The sequence below is a fragment of the Carcharhinus amblyrhynchos genome, chromosome 9, assembly GCF_965287045.1.
Source record: "Carcharhinus amblyrhynchos chromosome 9, sCarAmb.v2.hapA, whole genome shotgun sequence".
In the NCBI taxonomy this organism is placed as follows: Eukaryota; Metazoa; Chordata; class Chondrichthyes; order Carcharhiniformes; family Carcharhinidae; genus Carcharhinus; species Carcharhinus amblyrhynchos.
Window position 1 is genome coordinate 90,668,667 of NC_137332.1, and position 23,598 is coordinate 90,692,264.

Below are 23,598 nucleotides of genomic sequence, written 5' to 3' on the forward strand. Positions count from 1 at the left end.
GCATACCCACATCAAAACATTTGGAGACACAGTGGCACTTTTGTCTTTCAATGCCAGGCACCCGGGTTCAATTCCAGCCTTTGGCAACTGCCTATGTGGAGTTTGCATGGTCTACTTGTGTCTGCATGGGTTTCCTCCAGGTGCTCCAGTTTCTTCCCACAGTCCAAAGTTGTATGGGTAAGGTTGATTGGCCATGTTAAATTGCCCCTTAGTGTCTTAATGACATAAAATGTCATTACTATCCACTGGTGTTGTTACATTTTGGAAGATCTTTCTTCAGGCTTTTAAACTGCACAGTCAAAAAAAACAGGGTTAATGCGTGGGATTATGGGGATAGGGCCTGGGTGGGATTTTTGTTGAAGGAAGCTCAATGAGCCAAATGACCTCTTTCTGCACTGTAGCGATTCTATGATCTATGATTTACCAGGGGAACTGAGACAGCAGCTGTAATAAGTGAGGTTTTATTCAGATGGGACAATGACAAGTTTAAATCCCACCTGATCTGCTGCTCAAAGTCTCCTCCGTTTCCCTGGTCAGTTTCCCAAACTTCAGGAAACTCCTGTTACTCCAGAAATATTGTGATTGGCTGTGAGAGACGTCAATCAGAGAGCCCACCCACTCTGCCCATTCTCTCCTCTTCCTCTTTCACAGCTGCTTCACTTCCTGTAGGGACTGAAAACCAAGTCAGGAGATGGTGAGTGAAGGAGCAGAATTTATAATAATTACATTGCATCATATCCACACTAATGTTCAGGCAGTCTGACTATCCTGTGGGGAATCAGGTGTGGAAATACCCCTTATGCTGTGTGAGAAGATCCAGCTGAGAGACCTGTTTACTCGGTGCTTTGTGCTGAGCTGTTTGATTGGAGCTGTGTGTTGGATATTGAGTGTGTTCATTGGAAGCATTTCCCTTCTGATTTACAGGCTGAGTTTTGTTGATGGGTCATTGCTGAATATGAGAAGGTGAGGTGTAATTATCTGGGAGGAGCAGAGATGCATTTATTCAAATATCTTATGATGTCAACAAAGATTGACAAAGAAATTGATAAAGAAGGGCAGGAGAAACTATGAAGCTGGGCTAGCACTTAATATAAAAAAGGATAACAAGAGTTTTTATAAGTATATAAAAAGGAAGAGGCTGGCTAGGGTGAACGTTGGACCCTTAGAGGATGAGAAGGGGGACTTAGTGGCAGGGGATGGGGAAATGGCTGAGGTCTTGAATAACTTTTTTGTTTCGGCCTTCACGGAGGAGGACGTGAATAATTTGCCGGGTGTTAGAGATGGAAAGGTGGTAGGACTGGAGGGTCTCGATGACATTACTGTTACTAGAGAGGTGGTGCTCGACAGACTGGAGGGGCTGATTGTTGACAAGTCCCCAGGACCGGATGGAATGCATCCGAGGGTTCTGAAAGAAATGGCGGAGGTGATAGTGGATGCCTTGGTGGTTATTTTCCAGACGTCGCTGGATTCCGGGGAAGTGCTGGAAGATTGGAAAGCGGCTAATGTTACGCCGTTGTTTAAGAAGGGTGCCAGGCAAAAGGCGGGGAATTATAGGCCGGTTAGTTTAACGTCTGTTGTAGGTAAAATGTTAGAATCCGTCATCAAGGAGGAAATAGCGAGGCATCTTGAGGGGAATTGCTTGACAGAGCAGACGCAGCACGGTTTCGTTAAGGGGAAGTCGTGTCTGACGAATTTACTGGAGTTCTATGAGGATGTGTCTAGGGCGGTGGATAGAGGAGAGCCGGTGGATGTGGTCTTTCTGGATTTTCAGAAGGCGTTTGACAAGGTATCTCACAAGAGGTTATTGCAGAAGGTCAGGGGACATGGAGTTGGGGGTAGGGTGTTAGCGTGGATAGAGGACTGGTTGTCAAATAGGAGGCAGAGAGTGGGGGTCAATGGGTGCTATTCGGATTGGCGGTTGGTGACTAGTGGAGTGCCTCAGGGGTCGGTGCTGGGGCCTCAGCTATTTACCATTTATATAGATGATCTGGAGGAGGGAACCGAGTGTAGGGTGTCAAAATTTGCTGATGACACCAAGATTGGTGGAACGGCAAATTGCGTGGAGGGTGTGGAGAGTCTGCAGAAGGATCTAGATAGGCTGGGCGAATGGGCCAGGAACTGGCAAATGGAATTTAATGTTGGCAAGTGCGAGGTGGTCCACTTTGGTAGGAATAATGGTAGGAAGGACTATTACTTACGTGGCAAAAAACTGCAGCAGGCGACGGTGCAGAGGGACCTCGGGGTCCTTGTGCATGAGTCGCAAAAACCCAGCTTGCAGGTGCAGCAGGTGGTCAGGAAGGCGAATGGGATGCTGGCCTTCATAGCGAGGGGGATTGAATATAAAAGTAGGGAGGTCTTGCTGCGGCTGTATAGGGCATTGGTGAGGCCGCAGCTGGAGTACTGTGTGCAGTTTTGGGCGCCGTACTTACGCAAGGATATTTTGGCCTTGGAGGGAGTGCAGAGGAGGTTTACTAGGCTGATGCCGGAGTTGAGGGGGTTGAGCTATGAGGAGAGGCTGAATAAACTAGGCTTGTACTCTTTAGAGTTTAGAAGAATGAGGGGAGATCTCATTGAGACATATAAGATGATGAATGGGATGGATAGGATAGAGGTGGAGAGACTCTTCCCGCTCAGAAAGGACAGTAGGACTAGAGGGCACAGCCTCAAAATAAAGGGGGGGGGGGCGGTTTAGAACGGAGTTGAGGAAGAACTTCTTCACTCAAAGGGTGGTGAATCTCTGGAATTCTCTGCCCGTTGAAGTGGTGGAGGCTACCTCGCTAAATATTTTTAAGACGCGGGTTGATGGGTTTTTGATAAGAGAGGGGATTAAGGGTTATGGGGAGAGGGTGGGAATGTGGAACTGAGCCACGACAGATCAGCCATGATCTTATTGAATGGCGGGGCAAGCTCGAAGGGCCAGATGGCCTACTCCTGCTCCTGTCTCTTATGTTCTTATGTCTTAGAATCATAGAATCCCGATAGTGCAGAAAGAGGCCATTGGGCATATCTTGCTTGCACCAACAACAATCCCATCCAGACCCTATCCCCATAACCCCTCATATTTACCATGCCAATCTCCTTGACACTAATGGGCAATTTAGCATGGCCAATCGAGCTTACCCACACCTGTTTGGTTTGTGGGAGGAAACTGGAGCATCTGAAGGAAACCCATGCAACCTCCACACAGATAGTGGCTAGAATTGAACCAGGGTCTTTGGCAGTATGAGGCAGCAGTGCTAACCACTGCGCTCTCATGCTGCTCTTTAAAGATTGTAGCTAAAGGTCTAGCCTTTTCCAAAAGCCTGGACTTAGATTTGATAGTTTTGTCCAGTACTGGGTGTGATAACTGAATTTGGGATGTGCAGTTTGGCTGTATCTAATTTCCCAGGATAAACCAGAACCCTTCAATCAGCAACACTGAAGCAATATTTCCCTTAGCTTCTAGCACTTCCTACCCAGTGTGTTTTCTTAAATAATTTTGGGAAACAAGGGCAAAATTTCAAAATCTGCATTGAATTACCATTTTTGCTGAGTGCTTTTACATTGAACATGTACTGTTAGGGTAAAACTGGTCATTACCATCATAAACCATGTAACCATAGAAAAGTTACAGCACAGAGCCGATAGGAGGCCATCCAGCCTATCTTACCCATGCCTGCTGGAGGATACCCAGGTGCCCTTTCTAATCCTACTTCCTGCACCTGAACAATAGCCCTGTATGTTAAGGCACTTAACAAGCACCTCAGTCTGCACCTTAAGAGTTTTGGGTCCCTGCCTCCACTACCAACTCGGGCAGCGAATTCCAGATCCCCCGCCACACTCCTTCCTCATATTCCCTTGACACCTACTGCCACTTATCTTTAATCTATATGACTTATATTCATAATGAATCATCAGCTGTTTTGCACTCTGCCTGACTGTCCTTACGGTGCCCGGGAATATTGGCTAGGCAGTGGAAAGAAACTAACCATGTTATCTGCTCATGGTCACCGTCCAGTGTCCCTGCTTAAAACAGAAGGTGTGTGATAGTCAAGTTAGGAAAAAGAAAGAACTTGTATCCAATACATCGGACATTGGACTGCTGGAAAATGAGACTGGAGAAGTAGTAATGGGTGACAAAGAAATGGCAGAGGAACTGAGTACTTTGAATCATCTTCATGGTGGAAGACACCAGTAACATGCCAGAACTTCAAGAGAGTCAGGGAGCAGAGGTAAATGTAGTGGCCAACACTAAAGAGATGCTTGGGAAGCTGAAGGTAGATAAGTCACTCAGACCAGATGGACTACATGCCAGGGTCCTGAAGGAGATATCTGAGGAGATTACTGGTGGTGATCTTTCAGGAATCACTGGTGTCAGGAAAAGTCCCAGAGGACTGGAAGAAAGACTAATGTAACGTCCTGTTTAAGAAGGGAGGCAGAAGATGGGAAATTATAGGCCAGTTAGCCTGACCTCGATCTTGGAGTCCATTATTAAGGATGAAATTGCGGAGAACTTAGAAATGCATGGTAAAACAGGGCTGAGTGAGTACAGCTTTAAAGGGAGGTCATGCCTAACAAATCTGTTAGACTCTTTGAGGAGATAACAAAGAAGTTAGACAAAGGAGAGCCAGTGAACATGATTTATTTGGATTTCCAGAAAGCCTTTGACAAGGTGCCTTACAGGAGGCTGCTAAATAAGCTAAAAGCCAGTGATGTTAGAGGCAAGGTACTGGCACGGATAGAAGATTGATTGACAGACAAGGCAGAGACTGGGGATAAGAGGGTCCTTTTCAGGATGGCAACCAGTGACTAGTGGTACTCAACCAGAGTCAGTGTTGGGACCAGAACTTTTCACTTTATGCATTAATGATCTGGAAGATGGCACTGAGGGCATGATTGCTAAATTTGCAGATGATACAAAGATATGTAGAGGGACAGGTAGTATTGAGGGAGTGGGGAGGCTGCAGAATGACTTGGGCAAGCTAGGACAGTGGGCAAAGAAGTGGCAGACGTAATACAAAAATGTGGGAAAGTGAGAGGTTATGCACTTTGGTCTGAAGAATAGAAGCGCGACTCTTTCTGAATGGGGAAAGGCGTTGGAAATCTGAAATACAAAGGGACTTGGGAGTATTGGTTCAGGGCTCTCAAGATCAGCGTGCAGGTTCAGTTGGCAGTTAGGAAGGCAAATTCAGTGTTAGCATTCATTTCTAAAGGGTTAGAATGCAAGAGCAGGGATGTACTGCTGCGGCTGTATTAGGCTCTGGTCAGATCCCATTTGGAATATTGTGAACAGTTTTGGGCCCTGTACCTAAGGAAGGACGTGCTGGCCTTAGAGGCAGTCCAGAGGAATGATTTCAGAAATTGAAGGTTTGTCATATGAGGAGCGGTTGAGGAGTCTGGGTCTATACTCAACGGAGTTTAGAAGGATAAGGGGGGAATCTAATTGAAACTTACAGAATACTGAGAGGCCTCGATAGGATGAGGATGTTTCCACTAGTGGGAGGGACTAAAACTCGAGGGCACAACGTCAAAGTGAAGGGATGATCCTTTAAAACTGAGATGAGGAGGAATCTCTTTAACCAGCGAATATGTGAAACTCATTGCCACAGAGGGCTGTGGAGGCCAGATCATTGAGTGTCTTTAACACAGAGATAGATAGGTTCATGATCAATAAAGGGATTAAGAGTTACGGGGAGAAGACATGAGAATGGCGATGAGAATCGTATCAGCCATGATTGAACGGCAGAGCAGACTCAATGGGCTGAATGGCCTAATCCTGCTCCTATATCTTATGGTCACACGGGAACGGCAGACTGGCACTCACTGTGGAGCAGTCTCTAACTACGGAGTCAGCCCCTTCAGCAAAGGAGGAGAGAAAGTTGAAGGAAGTGATGTTTCTTTTTTCTGTTTTGCAGAGGGATTTCATCGTACTACACCAAAGAATACAGACAGGATAGACACCGCAGATAGATCCTGACCATCTCCTAAAGACAGCTGTAGAACTGTGGGAAGACATCCAGTTCCTTCACAACGTTGCTTATAACAGAGAAGGTTGGGCAGTGAAACTGGAAACTGCTTAGGTCAGGAGAGATTAGACGTATCATCAAATCTGAAACTGGTCAATGGTGTGGAACCTTCCATCAGAACAAATCTTTTTGAAGATTTGGCTGTGGGCAATCAGTCAGGGTGAGGCTAGGAAGAAGTGAGAGTGGCTCCAAGTGTGGTGAGAGCATCAGTCATCCGTTGAGCCCCATGAAATAGTGTGAGGTGTGTGCGACAACTCCACAGGTTATAAGATCTTCTAAGGTGCATTTGTTACAACTACTGTTATCACAAGGGCAGCCACATGGAAAGGAAACGATTCAGGTGTGATGTTTGTGAGAAGTCCTTTTTACAATCATCGACCCTTCAACAACACCAGCAAATTCACACAGGTGAGAAACCCTTCACGTGCAAAATGTGTGACAAATCATTCACATGGTCATCATACCTCCACATACACCAACGTGTTCACACAGGGGAGAAACCCTTCATGTGCAAAATGTGTGACAGATCATTCTCGAGGTCGTCACACCTCCGAGAACACCAACGTATTCACACAGGTGAGAAACCGTTCACCTGTGAGGTATGTGACAAATCATTCACACGGTCATCAAGCCTCAATGAACACAAACATCTTCACACAGGGGAGAAACCCTACAGATGCAAAATGTGTGACAAATCATTCTCAAACTCATCGACCCTCCGTCAACATCGAAGCATTCACACAGGGGAGAAACCCTTCACGTGCGAGGTGTGTGACAAATCATTTTCTCAGTCATCGAGCCTCCGTCATCACCGACGTATTCATACAGGAGAGAAACCCTTCAAATGTGATTTTTGTAAGAAAGCGTTCAACCACTCCTCTCATCTTCTATCACACCAGAGGAGTCACACAGGAGAGAAACCCTTCATGTGCAAGGTGTGTGACAAATCATTCTCCTGGTCAGTGGCTCTCCGTAAACACCAACGCATTCACACAGGGGAGAAGCCATTCACCTGCAAAGTGTGTGACAAATCATTCTCACGGTCATCCCACCTCCACAGACACCAACGTGTTCACACAAGGGAGAAATCCTTCCCATGCAAGGTATGTGACAGATTATTCTCGGACTCATTGGCTTATTGTGTTCACCATGTAGTCACATGTATGGCATGTGACAAATCATTCCCTGAGTCATCTTCCCTTTGTACACAAAGACACATTCACACAGGAGACAAACCATTCACATGTATGGTATGTAACAAATTATTCTCAGGCTAATCAGCCCTCTGAACACACTGGTGAGAAACCATTCATGTGAGAGGTATGTGATAAATCATTCTCGCAGTGGCACTGTGACAGTGACTAGCACTGCTGCTTCACAATACCAGGAATCAGGTTCAATTCTAGCCTCGGATGATTGTCTGTGTGGAATTTGCACATTCTACTCATGTCTGCGTGGGTTTCCTCCGAGTGCTCTGGTTTCCTCCCATAGTCCAAAAGATATGCTGGTTAGGTTAATTGGTCATGCTAAATTGCCCCTTTCTATCAGAGGAGTAGCAGGGTAAATATGTCGGGTTATAGGGATAGGGCCTGAGTGGGATTGTTGTTGGTGCAGGCTCAACGGGCTGAATGGCCTCCTATACTGTAGGGATTTCTGACCTCCACAGACTCCAGCGCATTCACACTGCGGCTCACCTGCTTCCCTTACACTGAGAGTTGTCTACGTTTACCCCACAGTGCTCACACAGGAGTGCTGTCCTTCCAAAGCCTTGTCTTTCTCAGCAGTGTCTCCCACCATCAGTTCAATCATTTCAAGTAGGTCAATTTATTCTTTGGCCAGATTGCCAAACATCACCAGAAGAAGGCATCAATATGTATGAAAGCTCCTGCTTATGCGTAAGTTTCCCTGTTATGGACAAGAGGACAATATCTGATATTAAATATATGTGTTATTTTTGAAACTTTAGTTTGTAGTTTTTTGAGTTGAAAATACAATAAGACCTCAAGATTTAGCTTTACTAATTTCAGAACATTTTGTAAAATGCAGTTGTCTTGGAGATAGCTGTGACTTTATCATAAGATTGATCTCTAACCCTAAGTCCCCCCATGTAGGCTGAATGTCCCCAGCACTCGGAAAATGTGTCACAAGGCAGCTCAGCAAAATCTGGACCATGATTTCTTTTTCATTTTTTCTTTTAGGTAAAGCAACCCTTTCCGTGCAAAGACTGTGACCAATCATTCTCAAAGTCATCAATTCTCCGTAGACATCAGCGCATTCACACAGGAGAGAAACCCTTCAGGTGTGAGGTGTGTGACAAATCATTCTCGCAGCTTTCGAACCTTCACAGACACCGACGCACTCACACAGGAGAGAAACCTTTTGTGCACAAGGTGTGTGACAAATCATTCTCTAAGTCACCAACTCTCCATCAGCGTCAACCTGTTCATACAGGGGAGAAGCCGTTACCGTGCAAGGTATGTGACTAAATATTTCAGACTTATTGGCGTCCACTTAAACCAATATATTCACGAGTATGATGTGTGACAAATCATTCCTTCAGTCATCTTCCATCTGCACATAGCAACACATTGACACAGGAGACAAAACATTTACATTCAAGGTCTGCAACAAATCATTCTCACAGTCATCAGATCTCCACAGACACCAGCACATTCACGCTGCAGCTCATCTGTTTATCTTACTTTAGGAGTTGTCTGTATTGTTTACCCCCCAGTGCTCACACAAGGGAACATGTCCTTCTAAAGCATTATCTGTCTCAGCAGTGTCTGTCTCCAACCTCTCCCACCTTCAGTCCAAGGGGTTTAAGAAGGTCTATTTAAAGTTTAACCAGATTGCCAAACATCAAAAGAAGATATCAACATATATAGAAGCTGTTGCTTATGCACAAGTTCCATATGATGATGGAAAAAAGGCCAATGTCTGAATATTAAGCATATATATTTATATATAAATATATGTATATATGTATATAATTGTTGCAATTTGTCTGCCCTGCTGCACTTGCTAATTGAGTAAGGTAGCGGAGCAGGAAATATGAGCAAGAGGTGAAAAATCGGGCTTGCATCCAATTTCCTGCCACTCCTGATATTGCTGGTTCTGTTCTGCTGGCATAATCAGCCTCACATCTAGGAAGGGCACAAAGTTGATTTAAATACTTACCAGTTAGTTTTAAGGTTATTAGTGAACCTGGGACATGATAGTCCGGGCTCATTTAGCTTCCGGACTTCGTCAGTTAAGGTCCTCGCCAGCGAGAATCATGGATGGTCCCCACCAATGGGGACCAGATTGAAGGCCTCGCTGGTCAGACAGGAGGCCATTGAAGCCCTCCCGGCGGTTGGGGGGGCAGGGGCTTGGCACTGCTAGCCTGGCACCCTGGCAGCGTCAGCCTGCAAACCTGGCACTGCTCACTGGGCACTGGTCAGTGCCAAGGGGATGGGCCCAGTGGGGGTAGGTCTGACAGGACAGAGCCAGACTGGGGGTTGCAGGGAGTGAGGGGAGGGAAGGGGGAACTCTGCAGCTGGGGCATAGGGATTGGTTGGTGGGACCGCCATTCGTAGATTGGAGCTGGTGATTGGAGGGCCAGCAATGGATGGGGAGTTGGACGGGGAGGGAGTTGACAGCTCTTCCGGTACACTGAGAGGTCAGGGCAGAAAGGCTTCCCAGCTTGAATAGGGTCTGCCTGCTCCTCTTACAGGAGATTATTAATCCCTGGGGGAGTAGCAGGGTAAATGCGTGGGGTTACAAGCCTGGGTGGGATTGTTGTCAGTGCAGGCTCAATGGGCTGAACGACCTCCTTCTGCATTATAGGATTTCTATGGGATTCTACTGGTGGAAATCGGATTACACCTCCGTATTGCTCAGAGTGATATAACTTAATAAAACTCAGTTCACTGAAATAAGGGCGAGAAATCCTCCTATTTTCTCACCTGTTTAACACCTTGAATTCTTCTGAAAAAGTTCCGCCTGCTTTTTTTTAAATATTATGTTGTAGTTTTTGAGTTAATAAATACAGAAAAATCACAAGATTTCTTTTACTAATTTTATGAGATGTTGTAAAATGCAGTTGCCTTGGAGCTGGCTCTGACTTGTCATAAGATTGATCTCTAATCAGAAGTCCCCCTGGGTGCAGGCTGAAAGCTATCTCCAGCACTTGGAAAATGTATCACAAGACAGCACGTAAAGTCTGTACAATGATTTATTTTTCATTTTCATTTCCTCCTTTAGGTAAAGCAGGTCAACAATACCCAGGAACACTCATTGACTGGAGGGCGCGTTCCATACATCAAAGAGCTGACGGAACAGGAGGAGGACATGAGGAAGCTGTTTGGTCATCATGGGATTGGAGAGGTCAATGGTGGATCAGATATGGGGATGAGCAAAGGTGATGTCAGCAGCTGAGTGTTAAAACCATCAGGAGGAGAGTTAATTTTCGTAACAAAAGGCAATAATTGTGATTCTTTTTTTTCCTTTGACAGATACACAGCTGTCCATGGACACATCAGATGGTAGTGGAGGAGAGTTGACAGCAGCAACTGAGATTCCTGAAAGGACTGATGAGGAAGAGACGGAAGTGAATACCTCACAGCAATGTGGCATTGCAGCTACAGTGGAGGGGGGAGAGGAGTGTCAGGAGGGTAAGATATCTGATTTGGAGGGTAGTATTGATAAGCTCAAGTTCAATATTGTGGCTTGTGTGAAGGAGGAGGGCTGTGATGCTCTGGCTGCTGTGGTGGAGGGAGGGAGGTCAGAACCTTCCAGAGGTGAGGAACCTGTGGCTTTGGCAGGAGAATCTCTGCCACCTCCACTAGCACACAAACAATATCAGGCTCATGCTGCAGGTGAAGAAAGTGAAGATAATCTGAAACCTCTTGAACACTTCCATCAGGAACAGGGTCAAAGTACGGAGAGTTATCAGGCCACTTATAACTTGCTTCAGCAAACTCTAACTGAATTTAAGACGCATGTTTGCAAGAATCTGCAAAGAAACAATGAAAGTCTTCAGCATCATCTACACAGAAACAATGAGATTCTTCAGCACCATCTACAAAGAAACAATGAGATTCTTCAACAGCAGAATGAGGTTCTTTGTCAACTTCTGCAAAGAAGCAATGAAACTTTGAATAAAATGAGGCAGATTCTGTCTCCGATTGTAGCGCCTGCAACTTCTAACCAGCAGCAGCCCAGAGCAGATACATATGTTGCTGGACGTGCCTCTGATACAGGAAAGGTCATGTCATGAAGAAGGGGGAAACACAGAAGGAATTAGGGTCCCTCCCTCAAATACGGCTCCACTAACCCATTACCCCTCCCCCCACCCCCACCGTACCCGAGAGATTTTTTTGTCTGCATTTTTGCAATGACAGAAAACCTCTCCGTCATTAGGACAATGGTGGAATAAGCCTAAGTCCCTGAGCCCTGCCCCTCCCTCCCCCTGTCATGGAGTTTACATGTTTCAGAAATTCACAGAACTCAGCGGTTTGCCTGCACTTGTGATTTTTAGTGAAAGGTGTCAGAAGCCCAACATGTGCAGATTAGACCCAGTAGGAGCAGGCCCAAATTAGTCTGGATAGATAAGGTAATCCTTTGTAGAGTATATCATCCCTAGACATCTTTGTGGGAAATTAACTGCCCTTGAGGTTACTGAAAATAGAAATGAATGCACATGAAAAATACATAAACTCATTGATACCATGCACTGAGGAACTGGGACACTAGAGGTGGGGCTATGAATTTCAAAGCTTTTTTTAAATGCGGGATGATGAAATTACATTTGCTAAAAGCAATGAAATTGTCCAAATTGGGTTTTTTTTTGTTTAAAAAATAAAGTCTGCAACAGGCACTTGAAACTTCATTTAGCCTCAGTATGGAGCCTAATGTCTGCACATTGTGGTTCATGGATAAAATCGTATGGATGATATAAGGGCAATGAGTGAGGGCATAGGCTGGTTTGAGTTAGCACAAAGTTGACATAGACAGTATAAAAGGCCATGTGGACTACATAGGGATAGAGACTGGCATAAAAGGTAAGAACTCGTAAGGGAGGAAGTGGGCTATTACCTTACCTGCTGAGTATTTCCACCATTGTTTGATTTGATTCTAGTTTTTAAAGCACATAAACAGACCATTTGACCCATTTGCTTTCTATTTTGCTTCAGATTCATGAGCTTTCTTCCTACCTATTTTTTTCTCTCACTATCTCTATTAGTGATCTCTATGATCACTAATACCTTTCTGCACACAGGTATGGGTTTCTGATTACACAGAAATCCAATTATGTCACTCCGCCTTGTCCAGCCTGCAGTACCCATGGCAATGATATCACTGTGCACACACAGCACCTTCCTGTTGTAAATACTCTGTAATGTTTATTTAGTACCATTAGTTTCTGTCAGTGTTTTTCTGCTTCTGTCTAAAATCTTACATGTTAATAAATATATTCATTGCAGTTTGGTTACAATTACATTTACTTATTTTAAAATGAGACAGAGGAAAATGAGAGGCAGCTCATGTACGTGGTCTCTGGTGTGTTGTAAAGTTATTAATGATATGGTCCATCCTATGAAGCACCAATTAAAGAGGTCTTGCAGTGCAGTGGGTAGCATTCCTGCCTCTGAACCAGAAGCTCTGGGTTTGAGTCCACCCCCCTTAATGACCAAGGAAAGTGAATTCATATTGTGGCGAATAGGTTGAGTATTAATCTGGAAAATTCTTCCAACACACCAAAAGCTGGCAGTAAAAGTGGGAGAGACTCTTGGTCAGCCATGCTTAGTGTGGAGTGTCACTCCTCAAGCATAACCCTCTAGTAACAGAACAGTCACCTATTCCAGAAAAAAAGAACCTCACTTTGGGAACAGATGAAAGTCTGCCTTCAGTACCACTAGGCGCAAGAAGAGAAATAACTAAGCACTTATAGAGGTGGCAAGTTCTATTTCACAGTAGACATCCTCTGCTTCTAGAAACTGTCCTTTTGCTGATTGCAGTCAAATCAAAATGTCAAAAGGAAAATGTGAATTACAACATCTGGGGTTGATTTGATTATAAACAATCTGAAGGAAGAAGTGAAAATTTTGTAGGACACTAATACTATTCTGAGTAATACATGCTGGAACTGCTGGAGGTCAACAGGCTGAGTGAAATGGGAGCTGCTGTATAACATGTCAGACATTGCATGGGTTTCCTCCAGGTGCTCAGGTTTCCTCCCACCCTCCAAAGAGGTGGAAGTTGGGTGGATTGGCAGTGCTAGATGGACCCTTTGTGTAACCTGGATTATCCATGGTAAATGCGCAGTGTGACAAAAGGTTTGGGGCGGGGCGGCGTAGGATGTCGGACCTGGGTAAATAGCTGTTTTGGAGAGTCAGTGCAGAGGCCAAATGACCTCTGTTGTGGGTAATTTTGAAAGTGGCCAGTTGTGTCTTAGACAATTCAAAACTCGTAAGGCAAATATTTCTGTGCAAAGACATAACAAATTTATTTTGCATAGAATAGACAAAACAAACAGCCAACCAGACACTTCCAAAAGGTTAAACAACTCTGGGAATAGAGTTACAGAACAACGCCAAAAAATCTGAAGTACGTAGTTAAATACAGATCAATTATAGTTTTTCCTAATCAATAATTCCGCCTCTCGTTAGCTTAAAATCAATTTCATGTAGTAGTCATACATCAATATGAATATCTGTCAAGTCCCTCAGCCAACCATATGGTACTTAATAGCATGATGATATTTGTCCTTCAGATTTGAACGTGACTACCCTTCTTGGCTGTAAGTACATCCCTGTTGCCAGGTAAAGTGAAAGTGAACGTTCCCACCGGCTCACTACCAAGTTGAATAGACATGTGTTCCTGCATCCAGGGGCATATCTATCCTTATGTCTGGGCAGTGAATGCATCTTTTCATTAAAGTTGTAAAACACGTTCCCTCATAGGAATTCCTCATATCAGCACTGCTGACTAGCCGGTTCCCAGACCTCTCGTTTTAAATTAATAACATTTACCACCATGCTTTTCAGTAATTAGCTTCTCTAATGTGAACAGTACATTTAAAATAACAGTATATATGTTTTAAAATCATAACTACTTGTACTGATTCACTTAATGTATTCACATATGTTAAAATGTTTGTGTTAGCTTGCCTAATAATCATTTAACTTTTTACTGATCCCTTGTTCTCTTAAAGACTGCATCCTGCCTATGCATCTTATTAGGAGTTGAGAATCCCCTTCTTCAACCCCCAATCCTGGCCATTGGCTAGCACAACACTAGGCCAGAAAATACTAACTTAAATCCTAAAAAGTGATTCATTTCTTAATTTCTCTCCACTCATCCTTGATTGTCATCACTACTTCTATGTTGATCATATGTAATTGCATCTGAGTCTTAATCCTCATTAATGCTAAAAATCATAAGGAAAAGTCATGTCGTCTCATGTATGTCACTAAATGTCACTGATAGTACACATTCTCATGTGCCAGAGGAGCGCTTGGCAATTTGGTCATCTGTTCACCTGGATCGATGCCACTACTGCTGCACTCATCATTGACTTTATGGTGCAGTGGTTAGCACTGCTACCCCACAGCACCAGGGATCTGGGTTCAATTCCAGCCTTGAATTACTGTCTGTGTGGAGTTTGCACATTTTCCCCATGTCTGTATGAGTTTCCTTCGGGTGCCCCGATTTCCTCCCACAGTCCAAAGATGTTCAGCTGGTGCTGTGGGGCTAAGGAACAACAACATTTGAACATCTGCGCAATCACAATGAATTTTAGACTGAAAATGAAGAAAAGCACTATCCCTTGCACTATACTTAGAACATAGAATCGCCACAGTACAGGCAAAGGCCATTCAGCCCATTGAGTCCACACCCACCACAATCGCACCCAGGCCCCATCCCCACAACCCCACACAATTACCCTGCTAATCCCCTGACACTAGGGTCAATTTAGCATGGCCAATCAACTTAACCCACACATCTTTGGACTATGGGAGGAAACCAGAACCCCCAGAGGAAACCCATGTAGCCACAGGGAAAATGTGCAAACTCCACACAGGCTGGAATTGAACCCAGATACCTGGCGCTATGGGGCAGAAGTCCTAACCACTGTATCACAGTGCCGCTAGTCTTTAGTGATCCCACCCAGCTAGTTTCCCAAAGCACAGAGAAGAAGATGTCGGTTTAAGTTTCTCGATTTCCTTCCAAATGTGTGTAACCAAATTGGTTATGTTCGCTGAAGTGTCTGGTATGTATGGATCAAAATGTTGCACAATGAAAGCACATATTCCATCCCTAGCTGCCAAGAAGAGCAAAAAGTTCAGAGAGCTAGGAGATGTTAGGGATCTAGAGGAGTATACGGCGTATAGAAAGGAACTTAGAAGGAAATTAGGAGCGCCAGAAGGGGTCATGAGAAGGTAAGATTAAGGAGAACCCTAAGGCGTTCTACAAATACGTGAAGAGTAAAAGGTTGAGATGTGAAGGAATAGAAACTATAAAATGTGAAGGTGGGAAAATTTGTACAGAACCAGTAGAAATAGCAGAGGTGCTTAATGAATACCTTACCTCAGTATTCACGGTTGAAAGAGATCTGGGTGGTTGTACTGCAGGCTTGCGGCAGACTGAAAAGATTGAGTATGTGGACATTAAGAAAGAGGATGTGTTGGAAGTTTTGAATAGCATCAAGATAGATAAATCGCCGGGACCGGATGGGATGTACCCCAGGTTATTGTGGGAGGCCAGGGAAGAGATTGCAGAACCTCTGGTGATGATCTTTGCATCGTCGATGGAGACGGGAGAGGTTCCGGAGGATTGCAGGATTGCGAATATGGTTCCAATATTCAAGAAAAGGAATAGGGATAGCCCAGGAAATTACCGACCAGTGAGTCTAACCTCAGTGGTTGGTAAGTTGATGGAGAAGGTTCTGAGGGCAAGATTTATGAACGTTTAGAGAAGTTTAGTATGCTCAATTAGTAGTCAGCACGGCTTTGTCAAAGGCAGATCGTGCCTTATGAGCCTGGTTGAGTCCTTTGAAAATGTGACTAAATACATTGACGAAGGAAGAGTGGTAGATGTGATTTATATGGACTTCAGCAAGGCATTTGATACCCATGCAAGACTTCTTGAGAAAGTGAGACGGGCTGGGATCCAAGGGGCTGTTGCCTTGTGGATCCAGAACTGGCTTGCCCGCAGAAGACAGAGAGTGGTTGTAGATGGGTCTTTTTCTGCATGGAGGTCGGACACCAGTGGAGTGCCCCAGGGATCTGTTCTGGGACCCTTGCTGTTTATAATTTTCATAAATGAACTGGATGAGCAAGTGGAGGGATGGGTTGGTAAGTTTGCTGACGACACGAAGGTTGGTGGTGTTGTGGATAGTTTGGAGGGATGTCAGAAGTTGCAGCGTGACATAGATAGGATGCAAGGCTGGGCGGAGAAGTGGCAGATGGATTTCAACGTGGATAAATGTGTAATGGTCCATTTTGGCAGGTTAAATGGGATGAAGGGGTCCAACAACAGATGAATGAACATCGCTCAACAATCACCAGGCAAGACTGTTCCCTTCCTGTTGGCGAACACTTCAGCGGTCACGGGCATTCGGCCTCTGATCTTCGGGTAAGCGTTCTCCAAGTCGCCCTTCACAATACACGACAGCGCAGAGTCGCTAAGCAGAGACTGATAGTCAAGTTCCGCACACATGAGGATGGCCTCAACCGCGATCTTGGGTTCATGTCGCACTATCTGTAACCCCCATGACTTGCCTGAACTTGCAACATCTTACTGTTCTGCCTGGAGACAATACACATCTCTTTAATGCTATCTCCACTCACATTGTCTGCACCTTTAAGACTTGAATAGCAGGTTAGCTGTAAAGACTCGCATTGTAATCAGTATTCTGTAAACTGTGTGTGACTTTATATGCCCTTCTCTGATCAGAACTTTCCACACACCTGACGAAGGTTCCCAAAAGCTTGTGGGTTTACTATCAAATAAACTGTTTGGACTTTAACCTGGTGTTGTGAGAATTCTTACTATCAGACTTTCCACATAAGAGTAACCATTTGAGTGTCATATTTATGATCTTTGTGATACCTTTGAACTTGCTTGGACACTAGAGGGTTCACACAGATGAGAGTTCTGTAATTAAGCCTTCATGTTTTAAGTCGGTCCAACGAGGGGCATACACACGATGGGTCGTACTGGGGCTGCTCTTGGTTGTTCGAAATTGGCCTAGTGCTTCATGTCGTTAGTGTGTGCCTAAACTGGACAAGATACTGGGCAAGACGACAGCTCAGTGACTATCGCTGATTGCTGTGCAGACACGTGGATTTGGGCTGGTATCTGTGGGAGTTTCCGCATTCTCCCCGTACTTGCGTGGGTTTTCTCCGGGTGCTCCGGTTTCCTCCCACACCCCGAAGATGTGCTGTTAGGCTGATTGGCAGGAATAAATTGTCCCCAAATCAGTTTTTCCTCAATCTGGACAGTCATAAAACATTAGATAGGGGTCATGGGTAGAGAGGTGGTGTTGAGATGGCAGCGTGGGCTCGTTGGGCCGAAGGGCCTGTTTCCCAGGCTGATTTTGTTCTTTGTTATGTGGTTGTTCAATCTTCTGGAATATTAGTGAATCTTCACAGGAGAGAAGCCCTTCCAGCGATGTGTGTCAGGTTTGTTTCACCTACTTCCCCGTTGCACCAAAAACCAACATTTCCACACAGACTTGAAACCAATATTGTGTTTTTTGAAAGCATTTCCCCCTGCTGATTTATATGCTGTATTTTGTTGATGGATCATTACTGAATATGAGAAGGTGGGATGCAATTATCTGTGAGGTGCAAAGGCACATTTATTGCAATACAATGCCTCCTTTAAAGGTTTTACCTGAAGCCCTTGGAGTTTCCAGAAGCCTGGGCTTGGGTTTGTTAATTTTGCCCAGTGCTTTGTCTGATAGTTGCATTTAGGATGTGCAGTCTTTGTGAGCTTTCGTGAGAGTCAAACATCTGCAGTATTTTGCTTTTATTTTGTTTTTATTTTGCTGAGTGCTGTGTCCAATAGCTAAATTTGGGGTGTGTGAGTGAGTGCAGGATGTCTAATTTCCCAGAAGAACAGAAGATGATGCTCTGGGTGAAGGAAAGAAAGTAGCCATTTTGTCTGCTCCTTGTCACTATGCAGCGTTTCCAGTGTGGAAACAGAGGATGTGACGAAAAAGAAAGGACTTCCATCTGATCCCACATAATAATCCATCTGATTTGGACTTGAACCAACAACCTTAAGTCAGAGGGTTGTGGGTTCAAGTCTGACTCCAGGACTTCAGCACAGAAAATCCTGGCTGAGGGGTAGAAGAGATTACAGAAATAGGGAGGGAAGAGGCCATGGAAGAATTTGAAAACAAGCTCAAAAACCTTTAAAACTAACAGAGCTTTCCTGGGAAGGGTGAATTATTCCTCGAGTTTTATTCCTAAAAGACTGGTAGACCTTTACCGAAATAATAGAACTTTTCATGAGTGAATAAAAGCAGAATGGTTAATCAGCTGTACTGATTGAAGACGGTCCCTTCAGATGATACCAATCCAGCTGATACCAGGGACTTTACCACCTTTCAAGAACCCAGACACAAAGACAAAACTGACACCTGCAGCTCGAACTCATTACCACTTTAAATCAAATCAAACTTTTAGGCTGCCAGTTTAAAGGGGATTTTTTTTCTGCTTACCCATGGTGCCACAGGACAGTTTACCATATGCTGTGCTAGGATTCGAGCCTGGAACCCTAGAGCATTGCCCTAAATTTGTGGATTATCAGTTCAATGACCCATATTACTAGGCCACAAGAGGAACAGTGGCCAATTTACCAAGGAAAAGCAGTCTGGATACAATCTTGGGACTTAACCCCTCTGAACCCACATCTAATACAACAGAAATATTGTAAGTTGTCAGCTGTGGCTTAGTTAGCATTCTCATTAGAAGTTTGAGTTCAAGTCTCACTCCGGCGCACTGAGGCTGACACTCCAGTGCAGTACTGAGGTATGCATTGTCAGACAAACCATCTTTCGGATGAATTAAATCAAGACTCCATCTGCCCTCTCAAGTAATTGTAAAAGGTCTCATGACACTGTAGAAGTGCAGGGGAATCATTACCACTGTCCTGGTCAATATGGATTTCACAACCATCATCACAAAACTCTATCTTGTCATTTTCACATTGGGTTGTATAGTGGCATAGTGATTAGCATTTCTGCCTCATGGCGCCAGGGACCTAGGTTCAATTCTCGGCTGGAATGGCTGTCTGCATGGAGTTTGCGCATTCTCCCCGTCTGTGTGGGTTTCCTCCGGGTGCTCTGGTTTCCTACACAGTCCAAAAAGGCATGCTGGTGAGATGCATTAGCCATGCTAAATTCTCCCTTACTGTACCCAAATAGTTGCTGGAGTGTAGCAACCAAGGGATTTTCACAGTAACTTCATTGCGGTCTTAATGTAAGCCTACTTGTGACACCAATAAATAAACATTAATAAATTGCTGTTTGTGGGAGCTTGCAGTGCACAAATTGGCTACCATGTTTCCTACATTACAACAGTGACTACACTTAAAAAAGCTCACAATTGGCTGTAAAGTGCTATTCACTTGTGTTTGTGAAAGTTGTGAAATGCAAGACTTTGTTTCTCAGTGAAACATTCTGCTTCCTGTGAACTAGAAATTCGAAACCCATTGATGGAGCTCATTGATACCAGCTCAGTGACATTAAGCAATAAATATATTGTGTATAATACCCTTACTATAGACTCCTGAGTGTTTCAGTAATAGGAACACACCATGCTGACAAATCAGGAAATCTGGGTTAAGTTTTTAAAAGGTGAATTTAGTGTTGAGTTATAAATCGATACAGAAGATTGATAAAACAGGAGACAAATAACAATTATTCAACTCATACCAAACTTTGACGTAACCAAAATTACAAGGCATTGGAAATGACTCAAGACATTTACTAGAACATGAAGTAAATCTTGGAAGAGTGTAAGGTGAACGTATCACACCGTTATCACATCGAGACATGATGGGCTGAGGAAACTCAGGTCTGCAAAGACTCACCCCTAATCTCTCACCATTCTCAGGATAATAGTCGTCCCAGACAGGTGAGTATAAATGTCTCCCATGGTATCAGTCAAATAACCGTCACCTGAATAGGATCTGTCTATAATTCACATCTCCACCTAAAGCAGGGTCTGATTCTACCCCATATCCACTCCTAAGAGCTGGCTTACTTTACTAACTCACATCAAGAGAAAGTCTCAGAATGCTAAAATCTCTGTGCTTTAGTCTGGCTCCCAGTTCTGTTGGTCATGTACGTGTACGCGGTGGTAGATAAAGGGTATGTATTGAAATTGAGACATTCTGAGAACATCAACGTATGCTGATCATCACAATGTGCAAAGTCTTTTTGAAGTCACCAGAGCTATCTTTCGAAGGTCAAATGGACAAAATCCAATTTGTTCATAAGATGTTGTTTCCCTTCTTAAGGAAGACAATGTCATCTGTTAATGCTGGAAAGAACATTTTGAATAACTTCTTGACCATGAATCCACGGTGACAGTTGATACACTCCAGTCTATTCCTCAATGCCTGTGGTAGAATCCCTGGGTAAATCACCAATGATGGAAGAGCTGCAACAATCCAACAATGAAAAACTACAAAGCCTGAGGTCCCAATGGTATTCCGGCTGACAGCTTCCAAGCTGGTGGATTTCTGCTCATATCAAGACTCCATGAACTCATCCGATAGATTTGTAAGGAAAAAGAATTCTCTCTGATTTCAGGAATGTGACTTTGTAAGAAGGGAGATAAATCATGCTGTGGAAACTATTGAGGTATTTCCTTCTTGGCTGGAGCAGGGAAAATCCTGACAAATTCTCCTGAATCATCAACTTCATGTGGATGAGGAAATACTCCCAGGCACACATGACATCAGTGCATAAGCAGCAGCTTCTCTACATATTGATGTCTTCTTTCTTGATATCTGTTGATCTGGTCTAAGGTTAAATTAGCCTTCATAAAACAATTGGACTGATAGTGGGGAGAGGTTGGAGATTGACGCTGCTGAGACAGACGGTGCTTTGGAAGGACAGCTTCCCTGTATGAGCACTGGAAGGTAAACAACTCTTGAGTAAGAGCAGCAGATGAGCCGGCTCTAAGTCTGTGTGGAAATGTCAAGAGAGGGAGAGCAGGTGAACAATCCTAGCACGCATCATGCTGGAAAGGCTTATCGGGTTCACTGATGTTCCTGGAGGTCTGACAACCAGGAAAACTTGATTTGAAAACTCACACTGTCTCCCCTGTATAAATCCACTGGTCAAAGTCATTGTGAAAGCTTTTCAGAACTTCACATCTGAAGGGTCATTCCCCACTGTGAATTCTCTGATGGAGCAGGAGGTACGATGACCTTGAGAATGACTTGTCACACACCTCACACTTGAATGGCTTCTCCCCAGTGTGAATGCGTTTGTGAACACAGAGATTTGAAGAGCACGAGAAAGATTTGGCGCACACTTTGCATGTGAACAGCTTCTCCCCTGTGTGAATCTGTTGGTGCAGTCGGAGGGTCGATGAACACGAGAACGATTTGTCACACACCTCGCATGTGAATGGTTTCTCCCCTGTGTGAATGCGTTGGTGTACATGGAGGTTTGTCAATTGTGAGAATGATTTATCACACTCCTCGCATGTAAATGGTTTCTCCCCTGTGTGAATACGTTGATGGAGACGGAGAGTTGATGACTGTGAAAATGATTTCTCACATATCTTGCATGTGAACGGTCTCTCCCCTGTGTGAACCCGTTGGTGTAAACGGAGATCTGATGACCAAAAGAATGATTTTCCACATGCGTCGCATGTAAATGGTTTGTTCCCTGTGTGAATGCGTTTGTGTACATGGAGGTTTGAAGACCTTGAAAATGATTTCTTACACACTTCGCATTTGAATGGTTTCTCATCTGCATGAATGCGTTGATGTTTGAGGAGGTTTGATGACTGCGAGAATGATTTGTCACACACCTTGCACATGAATGGTTTCTCCCCTGTATGAATGCGTTGATGTACACGTAGGGATGATGATTGTGAGAATGATTTGTTGCACATCTCACACATAAATGGCTTCTCCCCAGTGTGAACCCGCCAGTGTGTCAACAGGGCATGAGACTCTGCAAAGCCCTTGTTACACATCTCACACTTGAATGGCTTCTCTCCAGAATGAATGTGTTGATGTGTCACAGTGGTTGATGACCTTGTATGATCATTCACCTCACATGAGAATGATTTCCCTTCCATGTGTGTATTCACGTGTTACAGTTGGGCCAATAGATGGATCTTGTGTGTTGAGAGCTTATGAGCCTGTGGAGCCCTCCCTGCACACCTAGTATTTGAATAGCCTCCACCAACAGGAATGAGTCAATGGTCCATGAGGCTCGATGATTGATTGAAGCTCTTGCCGCACTTGAAATCACTCATACTTCTTCCCAGCATCACCGTAACCAATCGCCCACAGCCAAACCTAATGTTATGTCAAAGCTCCACTGGCCTGACTGATTTTCAGATGATGGTTTCACTTGTCCAACCTTTCTGTGTTGAGCATTACTGCAAAGGAACTGGATGTCTTCTCACAATTAGACCGTGGGTGATGGTCAGGATTTATCTGCAGTGTCTATCCTTTCTGTATTCTCTGGTATATCACGGTCCAGTCCTTCTGTAAAACAGAAAAAGAAAACATCATTTTCCCCAACTCCGTTGCTGAAGAGGCTGACTCCTCAGAGATTGTGCCAGAGTGAGTGCCAGTCTGCTATTTCCCTATGTAGTGAGCAGATGCAAGTCCTTTCTTTTTCCTCACTTGCCTGTCAGACACCATCTGTTTCCAGCAGAAACTCGGGATAGTGACCAGGAGCAGACAATGTGGCGAAGAAATTTTCTCAGGCACCGTGAGGGCAGTGGAAAAGGCAGCCAGGCAGAGTGGAAAATCGGCTATGAATTCGCCATAAGCTCAGGTCGTACTGTTGAGGACCAGTTTTACCCTTTGAGAATGTATTTAATGTAAAAACACTCAGGAGAATTGTTAATTCAATGGATATTTTGAAATTTCTCCCCTCGTTTTACAAAACATACTGGATAGGAAATTCTAGAAGCTAAGGAAAATATTGCTTCAGTGTAACTAATTGAAGGGTTCTGGTTTATCCTGGCAAATTAGACACACTGCACTCACTCAGGCTGCACATTCTAAATTCAGCTATCAGACACAGCACTGGGCAAAACTATCAAATCCAAGCCCAGGCTTCTGGGAAAGACTGAGGCCTTCAGGTAAAATCTTTAAAGAAGGCATTAAAAGACATTTCAATAAATGTGTCTCTGTCCCTCCCAGATAATTACACCTCACCTTCTCATATTCAGTAATGACCCATCAACAAAACTCAGCCTGTAAATCAGAAGGGAAATGCTTCCAATAAACACACTCAATATCCAACACACAGCTCCAATCAAACAGCTCAGCGCTCTGATTGACGGTTCCCGCAGCCAATAGATATATCGATTATACAGCACATCCAATCACATTA

At 44.2% G+C, this 23,598-nt stretch overlaps 2 protein-coding genes across 3 annotated transcripts; one reads left to right on the plus strand and one right to left on the minus strand.

The window, feature by feature from the left end:
* The first annotated feature begins 602 nt into the window (after positions 1-602).
* Positions 603-17,008, plus strand: LOC145348002 (uncharacterized). Of its 2 annotated transcripts, XM_080196087.1 has the most exons (6): positions 603-694; positions 5,895-7,108; positions 8,204-8,479; positions 10,251-10,407; positions 10,502-10,660; positions 16,500-17,008. In XM_080196087.1, exons 2-6 carry the CDS (start codon positions 6,326-6,328, stop codon positions 16,502-16,504), a joined length of 1,380 nt encoding a protein of 459 aa, XP_080052213.1. In that variant the 5' UTR covers positions 603-694; positions 5,895-6,325; the 3' UTR covers positions 16,505-17,008. The 2 variants fall into 2 exon arrangements, with proteins under 2 accessions (XP_080052213.1, XP_080052211.1); XM_080196085.1 differs by lacking the exon at positions 16,500-17,008 and having other exon boundaries at positions 10,502-12,499.
* A 3,297-nt stretch (positions 17,009-20,305) lies between these two features.
* LOC145348050 (uncharacterized) lies at positions 20,306-23,512 on the minus strand. Its single transcript, XM_080196173.1, has 2 exons — positions 23,421-23,512; positions 20,306-22,739 (listed from the first exon to the last, which is right to left on the minus strand). Exon 2 carries the CDS (start codon positions 22,322-22,324, stop codon positions 21,395-21,397), a length of 930 nt encoding a protein of 309 aa, XP_080052299.1. The 5' UTR covers positions 22,325-22,739; positions 23,421-23,512; the 3' UTR covers positions 20,306-21,394.
* Positions 23,513-23,598: the final 86 nt, after the last annotated feature.

Bases quoted from the DNA above. Each gene is read 5' to 3' on its own strand.
- LOC145348002 (XM_080196085.1), top strand. From the start codon at position 6,326: ATGGAAAGGAAACGATTCAGGTGTGATGTTTGTGAGAAGTCCTTTTTA. The intron at 7,109-8,203 runs GTATGTGACAGA...TTTTTCTTTTAG, and splicing joins AGAAATCCTTCCCATGCAAG to GTAAAGCAACCCTTTCCGTG. The intron at 8,480-10,250 runs GTATGTGACTAA...TTCCTCCTTTAG, and splicing joins AGAAGCCGTTACCGTGCAAG to GTAAAGCAGGTCAACAATAC.
- LOC145348050 (XM_080196173.1), bottom strand. From the start codon at position 22,324: ATGGAAGGGAAATCATTCTCATGTGAGGTGAATGATCATACAAGGTCA.